The sequence below is a fragment of the Pseudophryne corroboree genome, chromosome 6 (genome assembly GCF_028390025.1).
Source record: "Pseudophryne corroboree isolate aPseCor3 chromosome 6, aPseCor3.hap2, whole genome shotgun sequence".
NCBI classification, from domain to species: Eukaryota; Metazoa; Chordata; class Amphibia; order Anura; family Myobatrachidae; genus Pseudophryne; species Pseudophryne corroboree.
In genome coordinates this window covers 417,351,699-417,378,754 of record NC_086449.1, presented here as the reverse complement: position 1 = coordinate 417,378,754, position 27,056 = coordinate 417,351,699, and the positions used below count along the sequence as shown (strand labels likewise).

Here is a 27,056-nt window from a genome sequence, read left to right as displayed (position 1 = left end):
CAAAGTGTTCCAGTATAATAACATCTTTTATTGTTCTTGAGTGTATAAATGTTACTGCTTTGTGATGATGTAACTTTGTTTGACTAAAGGGCCCCATACACTTATGCAACATGTCCGACCGTCATGTCGCAGGCGATCACCCCGGCAGCCTCCCGGGCGGCAGGATCGCCCAAGATACATCGTATGCTGTCCTTTTGCATACAATATATCTTGGGCAATCCCAGCCATGCCTTCGGGGTCAGACATGATCGCTAGTGCAGCACATTCAATCTGGGGGATCCGATCCGATGCTCACGGGAATGCGCATTGGATCGGAAACACCTCCAAAATACCCGATTTCACCCGATATATCGGGCCGAATGCCCAAAATCGGACAAAATTGGGCATTATCGTTCTAGTGTATGGGGCCCTTAAGTCTGTTAAGAAATTATTTTTAATGAGTTGTTTATTTTATTGTCTCATCATATAACTGAAAGGTAATAATAAAGTTTAATTATGTTGTCTGTATTTAAACTGTACCATAATAGCAGTTTTGTGAACCATCATAAATTATGATTTATATGTTTATTATTGCCCTGAGAGTAATTCCCAGTACTGCTGCGTTTCTTTTGTAATATTTTGTTACATACCCAGTACAGAGGGCATACTCTAGATACCAATTTTAATGTTGGCACACCCCCAAACTGTATAAAAATTCAACATCATGTCGCAAAAGTGTTCATCCTTCAATAAATTTAGCTTAAAACATGCAATAGTAGAAATATTAAAAAATGATTTCCTATTATATAAGGTATGGCAAAAAAACTCCCAGATTTTAAAGGTTCACAAGAAAGGCATGGGAAATGCTATTCAAAATGTTAGTGCATAATGTAAAAGTGTATGGAATACACTTTATTTTCAATTGGTTTTGAATATGATATCGTCCAGATTGTGGCCTCATTCATGATACACATTTGTTGTCGATGTCTGAAGTTTCGCATCACTAGGCGGATAATTTCCAGCATTATCACTGCAGTTTTTTGTCTGGCTACGTTAACAAGCAGAATTTGTATTACTGGACAGAAAACAATCCTAATCAGCTTTATGAAAGGAATCTACACAGCCAATGGGGCTAGCTGAAAGGTGAGATCTACAAACATCGACCAAGAACCATTAATGCTGCTATATGACAAGAAATGACAACATCATATTCAAAACCAATTGAAAATAAATTGTATCCCATGCACTTTTACATCATGTACCAAAATTTGGAATAGCATTTACCATGCCTTTTTTGATGACCTTTAAATCTGGGAGTTTTTTTGCCTCACTCTGTATTTCTAAATAAAAATCTAATATAGCTAAAAAAATAAGTATATATATCTTACTTCCTGTGTGTCCCCATCCATACACAGCGCATACTGTTTTTTCTGGAATTGTGCATCCATAATTTGGCAATTTAATTTTTTGTACATATTCATTAACAACTGGGCACCTATTGAAATAATACAAAACGAACAATAAAATCAGTGAGTATGAAGAAATAAAGGGATAAATAGATTTATAGAGCAGTTTCTTAAACAATTTTGGTCTTCCTTCGAATCAAACTTGGCAAATGTTTCAGTGTATTCAAATAAGTGTCAAAGATATTTTTTGGTTTTCCTGTTGAAGTGTATGATGGGAAACGGATACACCATAATTTTTGCGTTTACTCATTTGCATTACAGGTGTTTATTGGTTATTGCTTATTGCTGTACTGTCTATGTAATGCCTCCTTTATATAAAATTACACTGCCATTCATGCCTGTCTAAGGCACCACACAGACACGATGAATGTACTATGGTAGATTAATCCCAATAATGTCTCCTTATTAGGAAATTGAAACATCTAAATATAGTCTAGGAATAAAATGGACTGAGTTCAAGTAAAACAAATATGCCACACAAATTTAACACTACAATATCAAGGTTTGACAGAGTTTTGTCAGAAATTAAATAGTGTTTGTTTTAGCAAGTTGTGTTACTATTTATAGTAGTTTTCCTAAGAAATAATTACAATCCATATGTGCTATTTTAAACACTTGCACATTCCACTCTTTTAAACATTTGTTCTGCCTTCAAATCCCTGAAGAACATTGAACTTTAATAGATGTGAAATCCTACTAAGATCAGCATTTAGTTTGAGATAAAAATGTTTGGTTATACGCTTAATAAGACAAGATTGTTGAGATTTACATACTTTTTTTGTTCAGACAGGAAACAGGCTACACTGATATATGGTTGCTGCCTGTTTCACTGCTATAATGAGCAGTTGGTGTTACAATGGGGGGTAATTCCAAGTTGATCGCAGCAGAAATTTAGTTAGCAATTGGGCAAAACCATGTGCACTGCAGGGGAGGCAGATATAACATGTGCAGAGAGAGTTAGATTTGGGTGGGTTATTTTATTTCTGTGCAGGGTAAATACTGGCTGCTTTATTTTTACACTGCAAATTAGATTGCAGATTGAACACACCCCACCCAAATCTAACTCTCTCTGCACATGTTATATCTGCCTCCCCTGCAGTGCACATGGTTTTGCCCAATTGCTAACTAAATTCCTGCTGCGATCAACTTGGAATTACCCCCAATGTTAGTCTAAAGGACCCATGCCTCTGCGACTGATTGCTGGAAATGTCTGATCCCCAGATGGCAGTTTGGGGAATTAGGGCTGTTCAACAAACTACAAGACCTCAATTCCCCGTTCCCACCCGAAAATGGTCAGGATTGTCAAATCGGGGAATTTCCCTGATTTCCATAAGAAACACTGATAATCAATGGCCGGTCCAATTTTCACTGACTAAAGGTGCCCATACACTAGTGCGATTTGGGAACTTTTCATCTGATTCTGGCGCATTGGCCCAAGAAATCTGATGAAAAGTGGCAAATCGCATGTGAATCCGTTCCGCAGTCCCGTGCTCATCGGATCGGAGCCTGTAGATTACAAGGGCTGCACTGTAGATTTCTCAGATCCGGCAGCCTTGACTGGGATCACATATGATACATCGTCTGCTAAAGGACTGCTTACGATGTATTGTATGCGATCCTGCCACCCGGGACGCTTCTGGGCAGTTCAAGGGAGATGTATGCAAACCGCATGGGAATCCGATCCGATCCACGGTCCCGTGCTCATCGGATCGGAGCCCATAGATTGCAAGGGCTGCACTATAGATTTCTCAGATCCGGCAGCCTTGGCTGGGATCGCATATGATACACTGGATGCAAAAGTACTGAATACGATGTATTGTATGCGATCTTGCCACCCTTGGGAAGCTACCGGGCAGTTCAAGGGAGATGTTTATGACTTCTCCCCTAGGAGAAGTCGCAGTAGTATATGGGGACCTTTCCCCTCAGACCTCTACAGTCTGAAAGGAAAAGTTAGCAAAGATACTGGTCGTGAACAACATAGACTCCACTGTCCAGTAGGCAGTTCACAGATTTCACAATGAATAACACTCCCCCTTAAAAGTGCTGCAATTTAAAAGCTGACAATGAATACAGGAGCAAAGAGCTTGGGGCAGAAGTGTTTAATAGAAAAAACTACAGGGGATACTACATAGCAGGGTTAGGAGACTAATTGTACAAACTACCATATCTAGCTGGAGTGAAGTAGAGAACAATGGGGGTCATTCCGAGTTGTTCGCTCGTTGTTATTTTTTTCCCCGCAATGGAGCGATTAGTCGTGAATGCGCATGCGCAATGTCCGCAGTGCGACTGCGCCAAGTAAATTTGCTATGCAGTTAAGAATTTTACTCACAGTTTTTTCTTCGTTCTGGTGATCGTAATGTGATTGACAGGAAGTGGGTGTTTCTGGGCGGAAACTGGCCGTTTTATGGGTGTGTGTGAAAAAACGCTACCGTTTCAGGGAAAAACGCGGGAGTGGCTGGAGAAGCGGAGGGGTGTCTGGGCGAACGCTGGGTGTGTTTGTGACGTCAAACCAGAAACGACAAGCACTGAACTGATCGCAGATGCCGAGTAAGTTTGAAGCTACTCAGAAACTGCTAAGAGGTGTGTAATCGCAATTTTGAGAATCTTTCGTTCGCAATTTTAAGAAGCTAAGATTCACTCCCAGTAGGCGGCGGCTTAGCGTGTGTAAAGCTGCTAAAAGCAGCTTTGCGAGCGAACAACTCGGAATGAGGGCCAATATGATAAGATGGCCTTGGCACTCATCCAAAGCGGAGGGGACATGCCTCCATTTTGGGAAACACCTGCCTTCACCGCCCCCTTCCCAGTCTCCATACGGCTGCAGACTGTTAATCTACTGACATCAGCAGTCGTAGTACATCCCACGATGCAGAATCCTTACTGCACATGCACAGTACGGATCGACGTGCAGTGGGGTGAGGCAGGCGAGGCAGAGCCTTTCCTGTCATACTAACATTTGTGCCAGAGTTTTGACTACATAAAGTATATGAAAAATACAAAAAATATGTTTGAAATATCTTCTTTGCATTATTCTAATAATTTTTATAGCCAAAACTCTGGAGTAAAAAGTCTATGGTGTCACGCTCGGCGTAAGTTGGGGTTCCAACAACCGAGTTTTGGCTGAAGGGACAGCTAGCTGTGAAGAGAGTAAACGAGGTGGTGAATGCAATTCCTCCTCATGGAGTGGAAGCCAAACTAAGTGTTAACGTTGGCCAGAGGGCGTAAAGAAAAGGAGGACTTCGTAGGAAGATAACTGTAATTTTAATGAATAATCAGGCTGTACACGAATATTGGAGAAATAGAAGAAACTGGAAGAATTAGAGTCTATGGTTAAATGACTTGAAGAGTGAAGCTGAAGAACTCAGGTAAAGAAGAACTGAAGACTGTGTTTTACTGTATGATTAAAAGATGAGGCTGAAGAACTTGGAGTTTGAAGAAATGAAGACTGTGGTTTGTGATTGAAAGACGAGGCTGAAGAACTTGGACTTTGAGAAAATGAAGACTGTGGTTTGTGATTGAAAGACGAGGCTGAAGAACTTGGACTTTGAAGAAATGAAGATGTCTGCGGGAATCGCCGTTAGCACCTGGAGCTCCTCTACGACCTGGGACCCCGTGAGCGCTTCCACGAGTGGCAACAGACTTAGACAGCAGGACTGCAGCAGCGTTTAGGTAACCGATAGATGAGAGTAACCAGGACCAAGGAACCAGAAGTAATCTGGGAGCACAGAGCTGGAGAACCTTTCTTAAGGAGGTAACTTGAAGCACTGGCACTCTCCCTCTGAGCCAGCCCCCTCTTGTAAGGGGAGAACACGCAGGATTGGCTGGACACAGATTGGGAACTTCATTGGTAATACTCTGGTCTCCAACATGGCTGTCCCCAGAACAGGAGACATACTTAGCTGTTAGCACACAGCTTTAGCCAGCTTCTGTCTCTGACACACTATACTGTGTCACTACTAGAGGACCTTACCGCAGCGATCCCCGCCACAGCACCCGGCTCTCCAGACCCTCGTCCCCCCGGCCCTTGGCAACCGTACATCCGTCCAGAAGGAGCTGCCACCGCAGCTGTGCCAATCAGCGGGCAGGTAACCCGCGGGAGCACCCGCCGAAGGTATGGCTCCGGAGCCTGACATATGGCAGGTGAGGCAGTGCATCACCTTTCTTTCTTTTCCACACATCACTGATCAAAACTCACCAAATTTCTTGGAGTTTATATTGCTGTTCATGTGTATAGTGACCAGATGTACGTGTTGGCTCATATTTTGCATGTATATCTAGCTCTGGTGCTAGTCAGTGCCTCCTGAGCTATTTAGCTCACCGCACACCCCTTGGATCCAGTGCATGCACAAAGTACCGAACATCGGTACTTTGCATCATGTGCCTCAGATCCTTTGAGATCTGAAATAGGGCCTTCATTCTTTTGAGCACCAGAGGCCGCAATTTGCTCTTAAACACTGTTTTCAGTCAAGAAAGCTAACACTGCATCGCTACAGTTCATTTTGTTTCCTGTGTTCTCATTGAGGCTTTCAATAGCCGCATTTTGAAAGATACATTGCTTGACTTTTGTGAGTTGTTTGAGCCTGCTTGTGCTAAGTGGAGGAGATCTTAGTGACTTGTCTAATCTGCCAGTGTCAGCATGGAAACAAGACTCCTTAGAGAAATTATTACAAAATTTGTAATCCCCTGAAATGTATTGCCACCAAAACAAAGCTGGCCTATACGTTGGCTACTGGCAGGGGTAAAGTGGGCTGTATTGGGGAGAAATGCAGTTTTGTCAGCCACGTTCCATCATCAATGCTCTTACTGAGGTAAGGAGGTTTTTGCCCAAAATCTCACAATACATGGCCCCATTCATCCTCTCCTTAATACGGATCAGTCGTCCTGTTCCCTTTGCAGAAAAGCAGCCCCATAGCATGATGTTTCCACCCCCATGCTTCACAGTGGGTATGGTGTTCTTGGGATGCCATTCAGCATTCTTCTTCCTCCAAACATGGCAAGTGGAGTTTATACCCAAAAGTTTGATTTTGCTCTCATCTGACCACATTACATTCTCCCAATCTTCCTCTGGATCATACAGATGGTCACTGGCAAACTTTAGACGGACCTGGACATGTGCTGGCTTAAGCAGGGGGACCTTTCGGGCGCTGCAGGATTTCAATCCATGACAACGTAGTGTGTTACTAATGGTAACCTTTGTGACTGTGGTCCCAGCTCTCTTGAGGTCATTAACCAGGTCCCCCCATGTAGTTCTGGACTGATTCCTCACCGTTCTCAAGATCATTGATACCCCATGAGATGAGATCTTGCATGGAGCCCCAGGTCGAGGGAGATTGTCAGTGATCTTGTATTTCTTCCATTTTTTAATAATTGCGCCAACAGTTGATCTCTTCTCACCAAGCTGCTTGCCTATTGTCGAGTAGCTCATCCCAGCCTTGTGCAGCTCTACAATTTTGTCCCTGGTGTCCTTAGCCAGCTCTCTGGTCTTGGCCATGGTAGAGAGGTAACAGTCTGACTGTTTGAGGGTGTGAATAATAGTAGTATTTTATACAGATAACCAGTTCAAACAGGTGCCATTAATACAGGTAATGAGTGGAAGATAGAAGAGCTTCTTGAAGAAGAAGTAACAGGTCTATGAGAGCCAGAAATCTTGCTGCTCAGTAAGTGTCCAAATATTTATTTTCCACAAGAATATACAACTAAATTGTTTAAAAATCATACAATGTGATTTCCTGTGGGTTTTTTTTCCTTCAGATTCTGTCTCTCACAGTTGAAGTGTATCTATGGTGGAAATTACAGACCTCTCTTTTTAAGTGGGTCAACTTGCACAATTGGTGGCTGTCCAAATACTTTTTTGCCCCACTGTATATACACACATACACACACACACACACACACACACACACACACACACACACACACGATACACGCTGTATCATTTGATCTAGGGAATATTGGGTAGTTTGGATAATATATATATATATATATATATACACACACACACACAGACATATATACATATATACAGTATATATATATATATATATATTGTATGATGTTAGTCCGACACTCCACTTACTTAAATGCCCCGGTGCCTTCAGTGTAAGAGCGATACAAACAGGAAGGATGCTGCGGCACTCAGAGACTTGTGATGGAAAAATATATTTTAAAAAATCGTCACATCAAAATACCATTTCAGGGCCCGTAACCCCTTTGTCAAGGTGTGGACAAAGGAGCTATGAGCCCCGAAACATTGGTATCTTGATGTAACGATTTCTTTAAATATATATTTCCATCACAAGTCTCTGTGTGTTGCAGCATCCTTTCTGTTACACACACACACACACACACACACACACACACACACACACACACACACACACACACACACACGCATAGATAGATAGATAGATAGATAGATAGATAGATATAGATATATGTGAAGGCAGGGATTCCTTTAACAAAATAATCAATAATTCTGACAATTCCCCCCCCCCTTTCCCCTACACACACACTCCCCCTTAGCACCACATTTAGCAATTACTTGGCTGGCATCCTAGGATTGGGAGGAGCGGGTACAGGAAAGACCGCACATGAAGAGAGAGCTGGACCAGAGGAGTGGGAGAGTTCACATGAGGAAAGATCTGGAGCAGGAGAGATGGTAAGACGCGGAACAGGCAGAGACCATGCATGGCATAGTATCTTTACATAGCATGCGGGCGGTTTCTCATTTGGCTGGGGTAGGTGGAGTGAGGCGTCGGCGGCCATGAGTATCAGCTATCAATGGGGAGTACAGCGCTGCACTGCAGATCGGTCACAGAGATCCGATCTGTTGCGGGTGGCAGGGGTCCCTTGCCGACTAGGGGGCCTGGGGTATTTACCCCCAGAGCACCCCTCTTATTCCGACTCTGGGGGAAGGGATAGTTTGTGGTGGAATAAGTGCCACCAACTCCCCAAGACCACTTTAAGCCCTGGCTGCTGGTACAAGTGAGCTAGTAAAATTGACATTGCCATTCCCTCCCAATAAGTGGATAATCTCTTTGTCTCTCTTGGAGAGGGAGAGTATTTTGAGAACAGATGTATGAAGATGTGTTGTTGTTGTTGTTGTTGTTATGAGCTTTGTAGGTAAGCATGTGTGATTTGAATTAGATTCTGTATGTATGAGTATTTTAAGGCGATGTTTTCCTAAAGTGGTAAAAGGTTGAACTATTTTTCAGAGCATCTACCAATACACAAATCTAGGCAACAGATTAATTTTACCATGTTGTTTCCAAAGTCTGTGAGGTTGGTGAGTTTTTGAAATGCGCTATGCAAGTGTTGAAATTCTCTGCACTGGTCTAAAATATAAGTAATCTCTTGGTACATATGGGGATGTGGCCAAATCTCAAAAAACTACATGTTTTTAGTTTTGCCTGCATTTCTGACCTCAGTACAGTACATCATGCCCAGAGTGTGGTACAGGGTGCTGAAAATGTCCCCCTCAGCTGCACCGAGTGTGAGGAAGTCCCCAGTCATCTTGCATAGGGCACTACAGCAGCAGCTGCTCCTTACTAGGTATTCCCAGGGCAGGATAGGAGGGGATGGCCAAATTGTGGAGCTCAGGAGGTTTCCAATGATGGTTCTGCCTTCCATGTTTGAATCTTTATGTATCACCACAGCAAGATAATATACCAAATGCCTAAATGCTAACTTACAGTATATACTGAACATTGGCCCTCATTCCGAGATGTTCGCTCGCTAGCTGCTTTTAGCAGCAGTGCAAACGCTAAGCCGCCACCCTCTGGGAGTGTATATTAGCTTAGCAGAAGTGCGAACGAAAGGATCGCAGCGCTGCTACAAAAAAAATTGTGTAGTTTCAGAGTAGCTACAGACCTACTCCTAGCTTGCGATCACTTCAGAATATTTAGTTCCTGTTATGACGTCACAAACACGCCCTACATTCGGCCAGCCACGCCTACGTTTTTCCAGCCACTCTTGCGTTTTTATCTGGCATGCCTGCATTTTTTCACACACTCCCCGAAAACGGTCAGTTACCACCCAGAAACACCCACTTCCTGTCAATCACTCTGCGGCCAGCAGTGCGACTGAAAAGCGTCGCTAGAGCTTGTGTAAAACTACATTGACTTTTGTGAAAGTACGACGCGCGTGCGCAGTGCGCCCCATACAGAGGCGGAATTACCGGCAGTGCAAGCAGTGCGTTGCACTGGGGCCCGCCTCTGTCCAGGGGCCCAAGCATGTAATGAGTCAAACTGACTCATTACATGCCGCTGTGCACAGCCGCCCGGAGAGGAGAGGAGCAGCGGCACGGACGGGGGAAGGAGGAGGACGGAGGTGAAGGAGGGAGCCGCAGCAGCGCTTTGTTACTGGTGGAGGCTCTGCTGCCCCTCTGCTTCACTATAGGCTGTCTTCCGAGAACAGCCTATAGTGAAGCAGAGGGGCAGCAGCAGCAGCGCCTCCACCAGTAACAAAGCGCTGCTGCTGCTCCCTCCTTCACCTCCGTCCTCCTCCTTCTCTACTGCCCGGGAATCGTGACCAGAAGCTGCACCGAGGAGCCTGAGCCAGCGGAGAGGGTAAGTATAATTCTTCTTTCTTTCTTTCTTTCTTTCTTTCTTTCTTTCTTTCTTTCTTTCTTTCTCTTTTCTCTTTCTTTCTTTCTTTCTTTGTTGGGACTGCCTGCCGCTATGTGTAAAAATGGGGGACTGCCTGCCGCTATGTGTAAAAATGGGGGACTGCCTGCCGCTATGTGTAAAAATGGGGGACTGCCTGCCGCTATGTGTAAAAATGGGGGACTGCCTGCCGCTATGTGTAAAAAGGGGGAATCTGCCTGCCGCAATGTGTAAAAAGGGGTAATCTGCCTGCCGCAATGTGTAAAACTGGGGAATCTGCCTGCCACAATGTGTAAAAATGGGGAATCTGCCTGCCGTAATGTGTAAAAAGGGGGGACTGCCTGACGTAATGTGTAAAAATGGGGAATCTGCCTGCCGCAATGTGTAAAAAGGGGGGACTGCCTGACGTAATGTGTAAAAATGGGGAATCTACCTGCCGCTATGTGTAAAAAGGGGGAATCTGCCTGCCGCAATGTGTAAAAAGGGGGGACTGCCTGCCGCTATGTGTAAAAATGGGGAATCTTCCTGCCGCTATGTGTAAAAAGGGGGAATCTGCCTGCTGTAATGTGTAAAAAGGGGGACGTTGTCTGCCGTAATGTGTAACAAGGGCACGCTGTCTGCCGTAATGTGTAAAAAGGGGACGCTGTCTGCCGTTATGTGTAAATAGTGTACGCTGTCTGCCGTTATGTGTAAAAAGTGTACGCTGTCTGCCGTAATGTGTAAAAAGGGGACGCTGTCTGCCGCTATGTTTAACAAGGGCACGCTGTCTGCCGTTATGTGTAAAAAGTGTACGCTGTCTGCCGCTATGTTTAACAAGGGCACGCTGTCTGCCGTTATGTGTAAAAAGTGTACGCTGTCTGCCGCTATGTGTAACAAGGGCACGCTGTCTGCCGTTATGTGTAAAAAGAGAAATCTGTCCGTTGTAAGGTGTAAAAGGGTCTCTACCTGGTGTAGTGGTGCTACTGTGCGGCGTAATTTGAAGAATGGAGACTACTGTGCACCGTTTTATGAATTGGTATTATTTTGTGGCCACACCCCTTCCCCACGAAGCCACGCCACTATGTATTTTTGCGCGCGCCTACGGCGCGCACTGCCCCTGTTTTGCATGCAGGGGTGGGGCTCCGATGCCGTTTCTTGCACACAGTGCTAAAATGTCTAGTTACGGCACTGTTGCTGGGTATCCATTTCTCTGGCCCTGAGCAGGTCCCCCTCACCAGATCCTCTCCAGGGGTGAGGGGGTGGACTTGGATGGGATGTGTGTGTGTGGGGGGGGGGGATGTGGGGGGGGTGGGGGGGGATGTGGGGGGGGGGGGGCAAAGCATTTTGTCGCACCTGGGCCCACCGCTCGCTAGTTCCGCCACTGGCCCCATACACATGAGCAGAATTGCCAATTTTTTGCCTGATCGCTGCGCTGCGAACGAAAGCAGCTAGCGAACAACTCGGAATGAGGGCCATTGTAAATACACTTTTAGTTAAACACATCTGTGTGACTTTTCAACTTTTGATGACTGTACAATACATTTTCTATGGGTAACTCACATCCTTTGCTGCTTGTGTAGGTTAGATGCAGTGGTATACTAATCATCACCAGTAAGGTACAATGTGAGTCAGGGTACATTTAAAAACCAGCAGCTTACTGGGATCTCTTCAAAGGAGTTTCATTTTATTGAAAACACATGTTCCCTACACCTAGACATAATATGCTGCATGTTATTGATGGGTCTCTATGCTGGAACATTTTAAATAAATACTGTAAATCAATTCCACAAATATATTAGCAAGCGTTTCTTTGGTTCATAAATATACACAGTGCTTTCTGTAAATCACAAATGACCAATGTTATTTTCTAACAATAATTTACACTTATTTATTTATTAGGTATTAACAATTTCTTATATAGTGCAGCATATTCCATTGCGCTTTACAATTAGAACAACAGTTATAGAACAAAACTGGGTAAAAGCAGACAGACAGAGGTAGGAAGGCCCTGCTCGCAAGCTTACAATCTATAGGAATAATGAGCACTGATTATAATTTATAACTAACATGAATAATCCTGATATTGCAACTAAAATAGTGTTATCATCAGCTTGCCTAGCTGTACAATCCACTTCTATCTTTACTTAAAAGACCACTGCCACAGTTGCCTCAACACATATGTAATTGTTCTGTCTATTTACTTAGGGGTCTATTTACTAAGCCTTGGATGGAGATAAAGTTGTTGGAGATAAAGCACCAGCCAATCGGCTCCTAACTGCCATGCCACAGGTTGTGTTTGAAAAATGTCAGTTAGGAGCCGATTGGCTGGTACTTTATCTCCATCCAAGGCTTAGTAAATAGACCCTTTAGTCTCCTAAAATAGTCAAAATAATTTCCTACAAATTTTTAAAACGAGTGTCTAATTGTGTGATACAGGGTTAATTAAGCCTACAAACTCTCTGTTTAATGGTGTAGAAAGTAACGAGGTTACAGCATAGGTGTTTTGTGAGTTAGCCACATTATGAGGGACTCTAACCTGGTGATCTATTGAGTTTCAATCTGTATACATTGTAAAACATATTACAAGCAAAAGGGTAACTAATAGACTTTTGTAGTCATTATGTTTAGTAGTTTTTCTGTACTTAAGTCCCCACAATTGCTACCACCCATCCCTGTTGTAAGATAGTGCTGCCTGCTATAATAGCATTCTATAGGAGAGATGTCACAATGATTATTTTAGTGAAAGCAGGAGAGGATGGAGGAAAAAATTACATGTTTGTATCACTTTCTACGACAGGGGCAGATTGGCCGTAGGGCTCACCAGGAAGATTCCTGGTAGGCCGATGTGTCTGAGGGGCCTGTTTTCTGTGTTGTCAGGTGGCCCCATCCTCCACATAACAGGCAGCCCACCACACTCAGTGCACTCCATTGTCACAAATTATTCTTGTATTCAATCTCTGTAGTACAGCAACTCTGCCACCCAGTGATGCTGCCATGGCTACACGGTATGTTATACCTCTTTTGCAGTCCATGTTGGACCACTACTACAAAATTTTACAGGGCCACTTTTAGTTCCCAATCCACCCCTGGTCTCAGACACAACTGCAGCAAAAGACGCAAGGAAGGCAGCATTTGCATACAATCAGGCCCTATGAGTAGGGATCCCACCCCCCTCAACAGACCTCACCCCCTCATCAGACCGTACACCCATTAGGGCTGCTTCCATTTAATTTACCGGGCTGGTTTTCTATCCCAATCCGCCCCTGTTCTATGGTAATAGTAAATTTGACAGTCAGTGTAAGTGTTAGTCATCATGGGTCTGTATGAAAACTGGTACCTCGGGTATGGTAAGTGATATCAATAATTATTATAAATTAACAGAAAACACTAACGTTACCAACATTAGTGCATACCATTATAACAGCTATAACACATGATTGCTAAGGCTGCCAAGTCCCTTTCTGAATAGCATTTAGATTCATGATACAACCTACAGTATTCCATAATACTAATGATTGTTGGAATTATATAATTAAACTCACATGGAAAGTTTTAGAAGAACAAGATTTGATCCCTTTGGTCCATGAACCAACTGTGAAATATTAAAAACTTGTTTATGTTTCTGTGTTCTGCTATAGATATTGTGGACTCCCAGCCATGCTTCATGCTCCTTTAGGTTAACATCTCTGCTCAGAAATAAATGAAACATAATGATTACAGTTTAATGGGTTCATTCTATAAAATAAAAATAAAAAAACAAACTATATGATTAATCACATCGCTATTTAAGAAACATCAACATTATGAGGCTGACTCTTAATTGGATGAAGCAGTGTCTGTGTCTTTTGCTGGTCTCTGGTCTGGGATGTTATGCAAATGCTGCTACAGAGTCAACGGCAGCTGCAGAGCCAGCTACATAGCACAGAGGGGAAGCCTGTTAGCACATATCAACATACATGCAGAGATATATGTAACATATGTGCTGTCTGAAGTTCCCTGGTGATCGGTAGCGCTGTATCTATCACAGCCATTCCTTCCTCCAGGGTGCAGCATACAGCTTCAGTCTCCTTCACAGCCTGTCCCCAGGCTCCAGTGAAACCTAGCAAATAGGAGTCTGGAGCAGGCTTAGAAGGAGAGTTTTGACAAATGCTGAGACCAGGGTGCAGTACAGCCCCTGTGCTAGACACATCGCTTCTGATCCCTGGGGACCTGCTGCCAGCACATATGTTCCATACAGATGTAGCCATTCTAATAGTTGCTGCGATGCAGCAAATATGCGGAAAGTGTACCCGCGACTATGTGCACATGCGTGCGTACGCACAGGCATAACATAGAAGCCACGATGAGCATGGCTACATCTGTACAAGAGATAAAAATGTAAACATGCTATCTACTTTAAATGACTCGCTAAGGTCCTATGATACTAATGTCATATGATAAGCAATATGATACTGGTCAACAATGTAAATACTTATGGAAATTTTTACAGACTGCTGCTGGGCGATCCAATTAAAACAAGGTTCTAGGGTATATTCAATAGGAGTCGGATCCATTCCGACATGCAGTTGTTGGAATGGATCCGACAACCCCTATTCAATGGACGGTCAAATCTGACTGTCGGATTTGGCCGTCCTGTCAGGCCGCTGCTGTCAGCGGCTGCGGATGCGCTGACAGCAGCGGCCAGGGGAGCAGGCAGCGGCGGCCGTGAGCGGGAGGGGCTGGCTGCGGGGGACCTCTGTGGAGCTGCAGGCAGCAGGAAGAGAGGTGCTGCGGGCGGCGGGGGAGCATTGATCGGCGGCCGGCGGGAGATGCTGGCAGCGGGGTAACATGTCTGCGGCGGCGGGGGGATGTGCTGCAGGGAGAGAGGTGCCTGGCCGGGGGACGGCCAGGCACCTCTCTCCCTGCAACGCCTCCCCCTGCTGCCACAGACATGTCCCCCGCAGCCTGCTCCTCCCGCCGGCCGCCGATCAATGCTCCCCCCGCAGCCCGCAGCACCACTAGTCTCATCTCAATCCGACTTTTTTTAAAGTCGGATTGAGATTGTCGGAAGCGGGGCTAAAACCTGTCGGATTTGGCCCCACTTCCGACAATGCACGCTGATCGGCGGCTGAAGCCGCCGATCAGCGTGCATTCCGACAGCATTCAGACAAGTCGGGTTTCCCGACTTGTCGGAATAAACGGGGAACTAATGAATAGGTCGGAACCCCTTCCGACCTAAAACTGTCGGAAGCTGCCATCTTTCCGACAAGACAGCAGCTTCCGACAGTTATTGAATATACCCCTCTGTAGGAGTCTTGCACAAACCAATTAGTATGAAACATTATTTTTGCTCACAACTTGTCTATACCGTAATATCATATGAGACCTTGGGGGTCATTCCAACCCATTCGCATGCTCCAGTTTTTCGCAGCCGTGTGAACGGGTCAGAATTGCGCATGGGCGCGGGTGGCAATGCGCAGGCGCATTGTTGCCTGGCAATGACCGTCACCGGGCAGCGACCAGAATAACGAAGAAATCGTTCGCAGTGGCAAACGCAAGAAGATTGACAGGAAGAGGCCGGCCGGGGGTGGCAACTGACCGTTTTCTGGGAGTGCCGAAGAAAATGCAGGCGTGTCTGACTGAATGCATGGAGGGATCCTAACGTCAGCTCCAGGAAGGATCATCGCAGTGGGTGAGTAAGTCTTGAGCTGTGCAGAGACTGCACAAACTTTTTGCACAGCGGATCGCAGCCCTGAACAGCTAATCCCCCCTCCCCTGTAGGCAGCGACTACCTGATCGCAGCAGTGCTAAAAGTAGCCTGCTAGCGATCAGGTCAGAATGAGGGCCCTTGTACTTAATTCAGGCATGTCCAAACTGCAGCCTTCCAGCTGTTGTGAAACTACATATCCCAGCATGCCCCAGCACAGTTTTGCTGTCAGAGAATGCTAAACCTGTGTCAGGGCATACTGGGATGTGTAGTTTCTCAACAGCTGGAGGGTCGCAGTTTGGACTTGTCTGACTTAATTGAATCTGCCCATGTAGCATGTTCATTGTGTTTTCTGATACATTTTTATGTAAGTTGCATATTTACCCAGAGAGGAAACATTGACTTGCTGTTAGAACCCACTGATCGTTTACAAGAGTCCCTCCACATATATGTACATTCCTAAAAAATAAAAACACATAACATTTGAATTATTGTAGCTTTTGTCTGCAAACGGAAAGAAAATGTGTGCTTAATCTTCAGTTTATATTGCCATTTAGAAATGTGGGAGTGTAGGGCAGGTTATCATTTATGTGACATGTTGTGGACCCTATCCAAGAATGTAGACGTTATATGCAAGCACAAAAAAAAAAAGGTTTCAATTCACCTCTGGCTAGCATGAGATTTGTTACTCTTCCTCTAGTACTAGAATCCAAAAGGGCAGCAATTAAAGCAAAGGGGTTAGCTTTACACAGTTAATCCAAATCACACAGATGTTTAAAACTTCAGAGAGCCGGACTGGATAAATCCCAGACTAATTTACGGCTGATCTTTATTGCAAGGGAAAGAAGGCAGGATAATAGAAATGCTTGTTTGTTTTTTCTTGTTTTTTTTCCCCTTTTTTGTTTCCTGTAGGTCTGTTTTTCGACAGGGGATCAAACATCTGGTTAAACTAAGCAAATCTGATTCACTTATGCCCTGTTCTAATCTTTAATAGCTCAAAGCAAAACAATGTATTAGTCAGTGGGCTCTCTTGCCAAGATACTACAAATATAGTTGCTGCCTACAAATATAGCCAACATTATTACGACCAGTGGTGTGTATTTGATATTCTCAAAGGAGGGTGAAGGCTACACGATCAAGAGCATGAGAAAGTGGGAGGCACACCTAATACTTAACATGTCAGAACTTGCCTCAATTTCTAACATTGTAGTAGTGCACTACAAATTAAAGCTACAAAGATAAAGAACACAAATGCTGCATGTTGTGTAGAATTCTGTGCATAATATGGTACATAAAAAAATGATGCAAATAGAACACAAAAACACTAAGCTTTGAACAATATAATTCATTCCCATGCTTTCACATGTAGATTTTTAGCATGAAATCTCACACTTTTCATAAGAGTCCATTGTCCAAAGTGTAGGTAGAAGACCATGCCCACCAATATGACATCCTCATGATGTCACCAGATTTAAAATTTCCAATGCAGTAAACCATACTTGCAAGATATTTTAATAACTGAGATGTCATAATATATTGTAGACATCGGGGGAAAATTTACTAATGTGGGAGTTTTTTTAGAACTGGTGATGTTGCTCAAAGGAACCAATCAAATTCTACTTAACATTTATCTAACTGCTTCTAGAAGATAATAGATAGAATCTGAGTGGTTGCTATTGGCAACATCACCAGCTCTAAAAAAAAAAACACCTTCGTAAATTTACCCCATCATCTTGCAAAGTGTCAGGAAGCAAGTGTTCTCCTTACTGTCTTGGGTTATCCTGACAACATTACTAATTTTGAAAGTTCCAGTGCAGAAAGCATTTATTGTGCTGGGAGTCTCCAATCTGGTGACCCTGACTTTAGAACAGGGACCAGGACAACCCTCATCTAGAATGACCTGATATTAACGCACACAAGCACTTTTTATTCTTGTAACATAGATGGATCAATATGCAATCTGTAGCACTTAACCTTATGTATTAAACTCCTCTTATCATATAGGAATTGTGCTTGTGAGCAGGCTTCGCTTACATTACAGTACGTCTGTGTCTGTCTGTTAACAGCCTGTCATGTTTTATTACTGTTTTTGTTGCTAGCTTTAGAGCGCGGCAGAAAATGCTGACACTATGGGGTCTATTTACTAAGCCTTGGATGGAGATAATGTTGCAGGAGATAAAGTACCAGCCAATCGGCTCCTAACTGTCTTTTGTCAAACACAGCCTGTGGCATCGCAATTAGGAGCCGATTGGCTGGTACTTTATCTCCAGCGACTTTTTCTCCATCCAATGTTTAGTAAATAGACCCCTATATAGATAAATGGAGTGGTCTCCTAGTGGTCTCCTACCATGTACAGCCGTACAGGATATGTAGAGATCTGTCACAGAAATTAAAGATGTCTCAGGAGAGGAATTCTTAATTTACAAGTACTAAGGTCCCTACCTGGGAGCAGGCAATGACTGATTACATCCTTGCTACATTGCCAAAAACATTATAGGGAAGATGTATCAAACCTTGGAATGAGATAATGGGGTCTATTTACTAAGCCTTGGAGAGAGTAAAAGTGGGCAGAGATAAAGTACCAGCCAATCAGCTCCTAACTGCCATGTTACAGGCTGTCCAAGGCTTAAGTAAACTAAAGTGTAGATATATAGCTATGTAGCACAGTTACAAATACAGCAGAAAAAATCTTATTATCCCCATGCTAATTGTTTCCATGTATAGAATTGTTACTCCAAGGTTGGATACATCTGCCCTACAATGTGCCATGGATTTTACAAGTCATGTTACTGTATATTCCAAGTGTTTTTCTCCATTACCAAAGGCCAATACTTAGGGGTCCATTTAAAAAAAACAAAGCAAAAAAGCTAAATTTTTGTTTATTAAATAAACCCCTTAATCTGAAAGAGCAAAATTAACAAAATATATTCTATTCATTCAATTTACAGTATTTTAAGGGGTAAATTCTGTCTCACCTATGTTTGCTCAAGATTAAACATGGGTGAGATCGATCAGACACGGTAGCTTTTTTTCAAACTAAAACACAGGTACTCAAAATTGAAAAATGTGTAGGGTTCCCCTGTATTTTAAGAACAAAAAGCAGGCTCTTGAATTGGCCCTGGTTTCAAAAATAAGGGGGGGAAAATACGTAGGGGTCCCCCATATTTTTAAAACCAGCACTGTGCTCCGCTAGCCAGGGAGGTAATGCCACAGTCAGAGAAAATAGTTATATTGGTCCCTGTGGCCATAGCATTAGCCCCCCCAACAAGTCAGCCCTGGCTGAGGTTTCCTAGGAGTGTAGGGACCCCCAAAAAGGTTCCACCCTTCCAGGGCACCAAAGGCCAGGGCTGAATACGGGGGCTGTCCCTGGCACCCCTGGACTGTGGATGCCGAGTTGATAGTCCATCAGTGAGTTTTAGTTTGTTAAAAAATAGTCTGTTACAGGAGGAACTACAGATTGCAGCAAGCCTCCCAAGCATGCTGGTAATTGGAGAACCACAAGTAACAGCATGCGAGGCATTAAGGGCACACTGGTACCTGTAGTCCCCTTGTAAAAAAAAAAAAAAAACACAAGACACACACACCATTAAAGTAGAACTTTAATAAATATCCTTACACACTCACACATACTTACCTACACTCCCTGTAGCCATTCAGTCCTTTTCTCCAATAGCATACACAAAACCTGCCAAAAAAATTCCATACTCACTTATTCGTAGTATAGATCATGTCATCTTCATTCCAATTAGTCATCCCAGGGTTTTTAAAAATAACAAACCAAAAACTCAATTCAAGATGGACTGAGGAAGTGTATGTGTTGACTTCCTCTACGGGAATGACTGGGACCCAAATGAGTGTCATTGTAAGAGCCACCAGTCAATCAGTGGGTGCCTCTGTAGGAGCAGCCTGCTGATTGACTGTGAGAGGCCACACTGTAAACCAAACTTTCACTCATAGACTTCAGTGGTGGGAAACTTTCGTTGAAGTCAATGATGAGAATCCGCTACATAGTATCTAATGATGGGAACCACAAGGTTACTAAAGACCAAATTTAAGGTTCTCATCATTAGATACAATGTAGTGGTTCCCATCATTGACTTCAGTGGGGGTTCCCCACCATTGAAGTCTATGAGGGAAAGTTTGATTTACAGTGCTCCTACAGAGGTGCCCACTAATTAACTGGAGCTCTTACAAAGACAGGACTCACTTAAGTCCCAGTCATTCCCATAGACGAAGTTAACACATACACTTCCTCAGTTCATCTTGGTTCGGGTGTTCGGTTTGTTATTTTTTAATCCTTGGGATGTCTACTTGGAATGAAGATGACCTTATCTACACTATGAATAAGTAAGTATGGATTTTTTTTTACAGGGTTCGTGGATGCTACTGGAGAAAAGGACTGAATGGCTACAGGGAGTTTAGATAAGTATATGTGATTGTGCTTATTAAAGTTATACTATAACAATGTGTGGGTCTGGTGATTTTTTTTATATTTCTTTTACATAGGGACTATAGGTACCAGCAGGCCTTTTATTGGGGGAGAGCTGACTAGTTAGGGGGATTAATGTTAAGGCCACAGGGAACCAATATAAGCATGTCCCCTGTCTGTGGCATTACCTCCCTGGATAGTGGAGTCTGGTGCTTGTTTTAAAAAATATGGGGAACCCCTATGTCTCCAAGAGCCTGCTGCTGGTTCTTAAAATGTAAGGGAAACCTATGCAATTTCCCCCCTGTATTTTTTAAACCCGGACCGGCTAAAAGAGCCCAGGGCTGGTTATGCTTGTGGGGAACGGGGAAACCCATGCCAGGTTTTTTTAAAACCTTTCTTTACATTCAAATAGAGAAGCACTGCACAGATCTTACTGATCTGTGCAGACTTCTTTAAACATGCTGCCAAGGGGGATGGGTATATGAAAAATGTATTTTGGTCCAAGTTTGCACAATTCACAGGTGTGTTTGCAGAAATATTCAAGGTAGATTCCTGTGTTTGAGCGTTGTGCTTGGAAATTGTATATGGCTAATAGATTTTATCGAATGTCTATGTCAACCCGTGTTTGAACTTCTATTTGAGCTACACTCCCATGTTTGTACTTTAGTAAATTTTGTGATTGAAAAATGCACACTTTGTGTTTGCCGAATTGAAAATTGGGCAAACACGGAGCTTAGTAAATTTACCCCTAAATGTCAGTCATTGATTTCATAATATGCCAATTCTAATGAATACCAAGAGTTACCTGTATCTCAAACTGACCATCCATCCGTTTGTGTCCATTGCTGGACTCGCATTTACAACTCTAACCTGCTTTGATGATGAACATGAACCTGGGTCTGAAATAAGAGGATGGAATAAAATCATTTTGTACATTCTTACAATAGATATTTAAACACTGTACACATTAAAAGTCATACCCAGTTACTTTTTTTGTACAACAAATTTTGAAATAACAGGGGAAATTTACTAAAGGTCAATGTTAATCGATATTAACCAATTTAAAATCAATCAAAAATGATTTTATGTTTCAGGGCTAAAACACACATTTAATAAAAGACTATTTTTGATATAGGTTTTTTTATGTTAGTAAATGTGCGATTTAGCTCCTGTAACAAAAAAATTGATTTAAAGTTAGAACACTTTGAAATTTAATAAATCGACCCTTAGTAAATTTACCCCATCATGTTATGGATAAATGTGCTAAACATAAAATAATGTTGTTTTTTTTTTTCAAAAACTGTTTTATTATAGTTTTTTTCAATAAAGATGAGTACATGGACAGTACAATAATTCTGACAACCAATAGAAGGTCAAAACAAATATAAATGAATACTCAATGTTATTGGACCTAAACAGACCAAAAACAATAGTATACAACTACACCTGTCTTCAAAAAGGCAGAAACAATGTTCAACAGGGAAAGGGTAAGGGCAGGGGTGGACGAGGGGAGGGGAGGGGGGGGGGAAAGAATGGCACTTCCAGAGTATGAGGGTACACTGATAAACGACATGATGAAGGTAGAAGCATGTGAATTAATAAAGCATATTGAAGGAAAAACTTAAACAATGCAACTGTAAAGAGAGAGTTGGCATAAAACCACTAAGTTAGGGAAAAGAGAGAGAAGAAGGATACATAGAGGAAAGCAATACAGTAGACCTAAAATAGCGAGATATTACAATACTACAAGACTGGCTTGTAGGTGATATAGATCCGATAGGGAGGGAGAGAGAGAGAGAAAAGGGAGGGGGAGAGATGAGACAGAGGAGAGACATATGAGGTTCCATGCTCCGAAATTATTATGAGTTTTTGGTACGGCAATCCTAAAACATAAAATAATGTTTAAAGATAGTTATTTACCTAGCATCGGTATAACAATATTCCCACTTTAAATAACCCATGTACTATATATTCTCCCTTCCAAATTACAGAAATTTGTTAATACACTCAGTGCCAAAGTGATCGACAGGGATCCCAGCAACATGAGTGTTTAATAGGAGAAATAGAGCAGTCACACGGGGGTGACCATTGCCTATATATTATTATTGGGAAGGAGAGGATTTAGTGTAGGGTTTCTATACATGCTTCTTATAAGTAATATCGGTTACTACAATATAGAGTTATATTCTTGTATGAACGTTTTGTAAAAGCAGAATAAAGTACAGTGGTAAAGTTGAAAGGAGAGAATCAAACATTTCTGGTAGACATTTAAATCTGTAACTGTGACACTAATAATAATAATAATAGTAGTAAAAATGATACTAACAATAATAATAATAATAATAATAATAATATATTTTCTATTTGTATTGATATGGATGACCTGGTATCATGGTTTGTTGAGACAATTTGAACTTCTTCTGAATTTAAATATGGATAAGCATATGTAACTACCAGAACTTTGAAGGCTACATTTGCTAAAGTCTGGTATGGGCAACAGTAATTTCTGTCATATAGATTTCAAAATCAAGTAGGTGGAAGCATAGGAGCTACCCAATTACTAGTGATGAGCGGATTCGGTTTTACTCGGTTCTCAAAACCGAATCTTATTGGCTATCCAAAACACGTGACAACAGTGAGCCAATAAGATTCGGTTTTGAGAACCGAGTAAAACCGAGTAAAACCGAATCCGCTCATCACTACCAATTACATCTTAATCTGGAATATTGGAGCCCAGTAGGGTTAATGTAAAATCAATCCAGTGATAATCATGCCCAAAAAAATAACAGGCAGGAAAAAATAAGTAAATAAAAGTACTGTGGCAAAGCTTTTGGATGGAATGATACATATACGTGCCTAGCCAAAAGGCTAGGACATAAGAAGTAGTGCAGCAAATCAACAAAAATCTATGCATGCTCTGTTATTTCACGCACTTTCATTTCACTACTCTTGTACCCTAGGTTTTCCTGCTGTCAGTCTACTGTGGCTACATTGGAAAATATGTATAGACTAGTTACCAGCCCGTCAAAATTACAGGGCCGCTGGGAGCTGGGGCTCTGTCTTGCTAAAGTGTGTAGGTGTTTGTGTGTGTATGCAGGCGCCTGAAAAGAGAAACACTTGAATTTCTCCATCAGGTGCCATCTAGTGGCCGCCAGCGCACTATGAAGGTGAGGAGCAGGAGGAGCAGTGTTAACCTTTTATTATATAGGATGATTTTTCCTAACATAGTGCTTGCTTTATAATTTATGTTTCCTGAGTTATTGGTGTTAGTAATATCTGAAGATTTTTATAGCACTGCTTTAAGTTTCATGAATATGCACATTCCATAAAAGGGGCAACTGTACAGTGTAAAATTTGTACTGGGTCGGCACGAGGGCAGTTCCTGCTGAGCAAACATACAGGAGTGCTATCTGCCAGGGTCACTGTCTGATCAAGAATGGCGGCATCCGCAGCATCAACCACCAGCAACAATGCCAGTTCTAACTCCAGGCCCAGGCACTGCTGTGCTCTTCCAGGCAGCTCAGATGAGGCCAGGGCTGAGAGCAACGGTGACGCGATGGCATGACATCATAGATCACACAACCACATGCTTTCTTACCTCCACAGTGCTATGTATGTAGTGACTTTTAGTAACTGAGGCTGCTACTGCACTATGCAGCTACTGTGGGTGCTGATGCTTGCATCAGGGACTGTCACCGGGAGCTCTTCTCTGCAGTGCTGCTGGTAAGTCAGTCTTCTGTGAGGAGCTGGGGCAACTAATTTGTGTTTTCTTTTTTTCCTGTCAGGAGCCAATGTGTTCTATTTTTATTTGCTGTGGGGACAATGTGTTTTATTTTTTTCCTGTGATGGTCAAAGTGTTTTATATTTGTTTCCTGTGAGGGCTATTGTGTTTTTTTTTTTTTTTACTGCGAGGTCCAATTTTTTTTGCTTGTTTTTTTTTACAGTGGGGACCCAATGTGTTTTATTTTTTTAATGTGGGCCAAATGTGTTTATTTTTTTCTTGTGGGGGCCAGTGTATTTTATTTATTTGCTATCGGAATAGGGGTGTTTTTTTGTTCCTGTAAGGGTCAATGAGGGTATTGTTTTTAATAATAAAAATAATTATAAAACCTCTACATAATATTTGGGAATAATCCTGTGAAAAAAATGCCTGCACTGCCTTATACCACCTTGTACCACAAATCAATGCACCTACTCATACAAAAATGGTGCAATTGTGCTAAAGTGTGCATTTGACCTCATAAAACCTCACTTGCTCTGCAATTTACCCTTTTTGAAAATAACTATCATAGATAGGGATTGAATAATACTTACTGTCTATAGCTGTCATTGTAGAGGTTGTATCTCCATCACCTGAAAAATAAATATATGCATCCAATTTATAGTTTTATATTTACTTTAATGTTACATCATTCTACATCATACTTGCCAACTCTCCTGGAAGCTCCAGGAGAGTCCCGAAGTTTGGCAGGGTCTCTCCTGGCCTGACAGAGTGGGAGGCCACAAGGTTGAATGATATGATTGAAGTGCATGATAGTAGCCCCGCCCACTACTATAAAATACAAATTGCAGTTATGAACAATGGGGGACAGGACCACAATGACATGTAACCCTGCCCTCCACTCCACAATGACATGTAACCCTGCCCTCCACTCTAAAATATCACAAATCATGGATTTAAATAAAATATCACAAATCATGGATTTAAAATGCCCATCTGCATCTTTGAAAAGTTGGCATGTATGTTCTACATCAGTTTGTGACTATTGTTATTTTCATTATTCTTCAACCTCTTTATAACACCACCATCACTATGTGCTCTTTTTTGTTTTAAGTTGGTGGTATAAAAAGGGATCACTGTAGTAGACTTTAACATAACAATGAAATACACTACAAGAAAAGTAGATCTATGATCAAAAAGTTCCACCAACTTACTATACATGTCAGTGAAAATATCATGGCCAAATTATTCAAATCACAAGCTGGCATATTTATTAACTATCAGGATTTAGACACAGTAATAAATTAAGTAACGTTTGAAAGTGTTAAAAACACAGAGAGATGGGGTTCTGATAAGAGCCCATCCCTGTGATGTGTTATAAGTGAAGTGATCACAAATGCTATAATTTCACTTCACTTTCAGGACCTTGGCACACTACTGCCTCTGAGTGGTCTGCTGACTACGCAAGTGCAATGGCCATTGCCAGGGATGGGTCCTATGGATCAGTCTCAAGGAAAATGTTGTGATGTGTAGCCAACATCTGAAGATGGCATTAGCTTCTGGGGCCAAACTCCAGATTGCAAAGCTTGGTAAATTCAGCATTAAAGAAGCTCACATAGAAACCTATGGGGGCTGCTTTTGCAATCAAAAGTGAGGGTCACCAATAGATACATTCAAGTTGTAATTAATAATTGTGGGTTTCCTCATGAAAATGGATGTTTTTGGAGGATATCCTACAATACACTGTGATAAATAGGCCCCCGAGGACACATTTCCTTATGCTGAATTTTTGGACTTTTTAAATTATAGTCTGATGCTGATGTCGGTCAGAGGTCCTGATTCAGCATGGAACGCAGGTACGAATGCATTTGCATGCTGGGGCCCTTTGAAGCGTGCACATGCACGGAAGACGCACTGCATGTGCTCACAAAGTGAGATGCGACAGCATCTCACATATGCGAACACCTCTACTGATTGGCAGGCAGAGGGATTTGCAGGGTGGGAGGGGGCTTCACGTTGGCGTCTCGAGGGCGGCGTTGCAGCATTGGGGGGCACGGTCTGGACAACGCAGGTGTGTCTGGACCATTTGCGGGGTGGACCCCGGCGGCTGTATGACATCACACACAGCCGCTGTGACCCAAAAGATGGCGGGTTGCCATCTGCCTTAGCAGCTAGGCTGTGTAGGCAGAGGGCAACCTTAAACATGCAAGAGCATTGCCATTGTGTGGTGCGCTTGCATGTTTGCGGGGGGGGGGGCAGGACCCAGTATGCGGAGCAGACTTGCCCAAAACATGTTTAACTGTAACCACTTCAGTCTATAAGCTCTATGGGGGGATTCAATTACTGATGACTTGCTTGCCTGGCCGAATTCACATGACACCCTCCACACTTTGCGGCGGCGGGATCTCGTTCAAAAGGATACAAGCACTTTTAAGCAAAAGAGGTGTGAATCGGCCTGGCGAAGGGTGCGGACAGGGATTCCTTTGCAGGTGTTTAAACGCAGCAGCAACACCAATTTGCTTTTCTTCGCCCACAACTAAATTCCCCCCTTCATCTTTAACAATTACTGTAATCGTGTAACAATAATCCACCTTGTATATGCACAACAATGTTAATACTGTGTGATCAAATATAAACAAGGAACTAGTTTTATTGTACTGTGGATTTTAATCTCTAGGTCATTTCCATATTGTAATCAGACCCAATCTGAACAACTGTAGTGTTGTTTGAACTCAAAATAATAATTACAATTTTCCAATCTTATAAAGGTAGAGGTTTATTTTTCCTGATGGTGTATTATCCATCAGATTTAAATACCCAAGTTCTATATTGATACAGCAGCTAATTAATTTTAATATATATATATATATATATATATATATATATATATATATATATATTACTTATACCTTACAATTATTGTTTGAAATACCTATGATTTGCCTCTCTGATTGTTTAGCCTAGTGTACATGGCATATACTAGTTAGTTTCCAGGGGAAACTGACTCAACTCCTGCAGCAAAGCACAATACAGTACCATCCACTGGCTAATACAGTCACAAAGGTCTAAGTAATAGCAGATGATAAATAAATGCACATTAAAGATACAGTTTATGTCATTGCTTGTGGCTTCCTATAACCACAGTGACTCAAACAACTACAGTCAAAGAGCCAAACAAAACTGAGGTTGGATCCAA

General features: G+C 42.4%; 1 protein-coding gene across 1 annotated transcript in view; it reads right to left on the bottom strand.

Annotated features, from left to right (window-relative positions):
- The window catches only part of HGF (hepatocyte growth factor), a 209,260-nt gene that overhangs the window by 24,526 nt on the left and 157,678 nt on the right, over nt 1-27,056 (bottom strand). The window contains exons 12-16 of the mRNA XM_063926946.1: nt 24,454-24,492; nt 20,945-21,038; nt 16,095-16,169; nt 13,567-13,710; nt 1,368-1,474 (exon numbers count right to left, since the gene is read on the bottom strand). Coding sequence (XP_063783016.1) covers nt 1,368-1,474; nt 13,567-13,710; nt 16,095-16,169; nt 20,945-21,038; nt 24,454-24,492 — 459 coding nt within the window. The remainder of the gene's footprint in view (nt 1-1,367; nt 1,475-13,566; nt 13,711-16,094; nt 16,170-20,944; nt 21,039-24,453; nt 24,493-27,056) is intronic.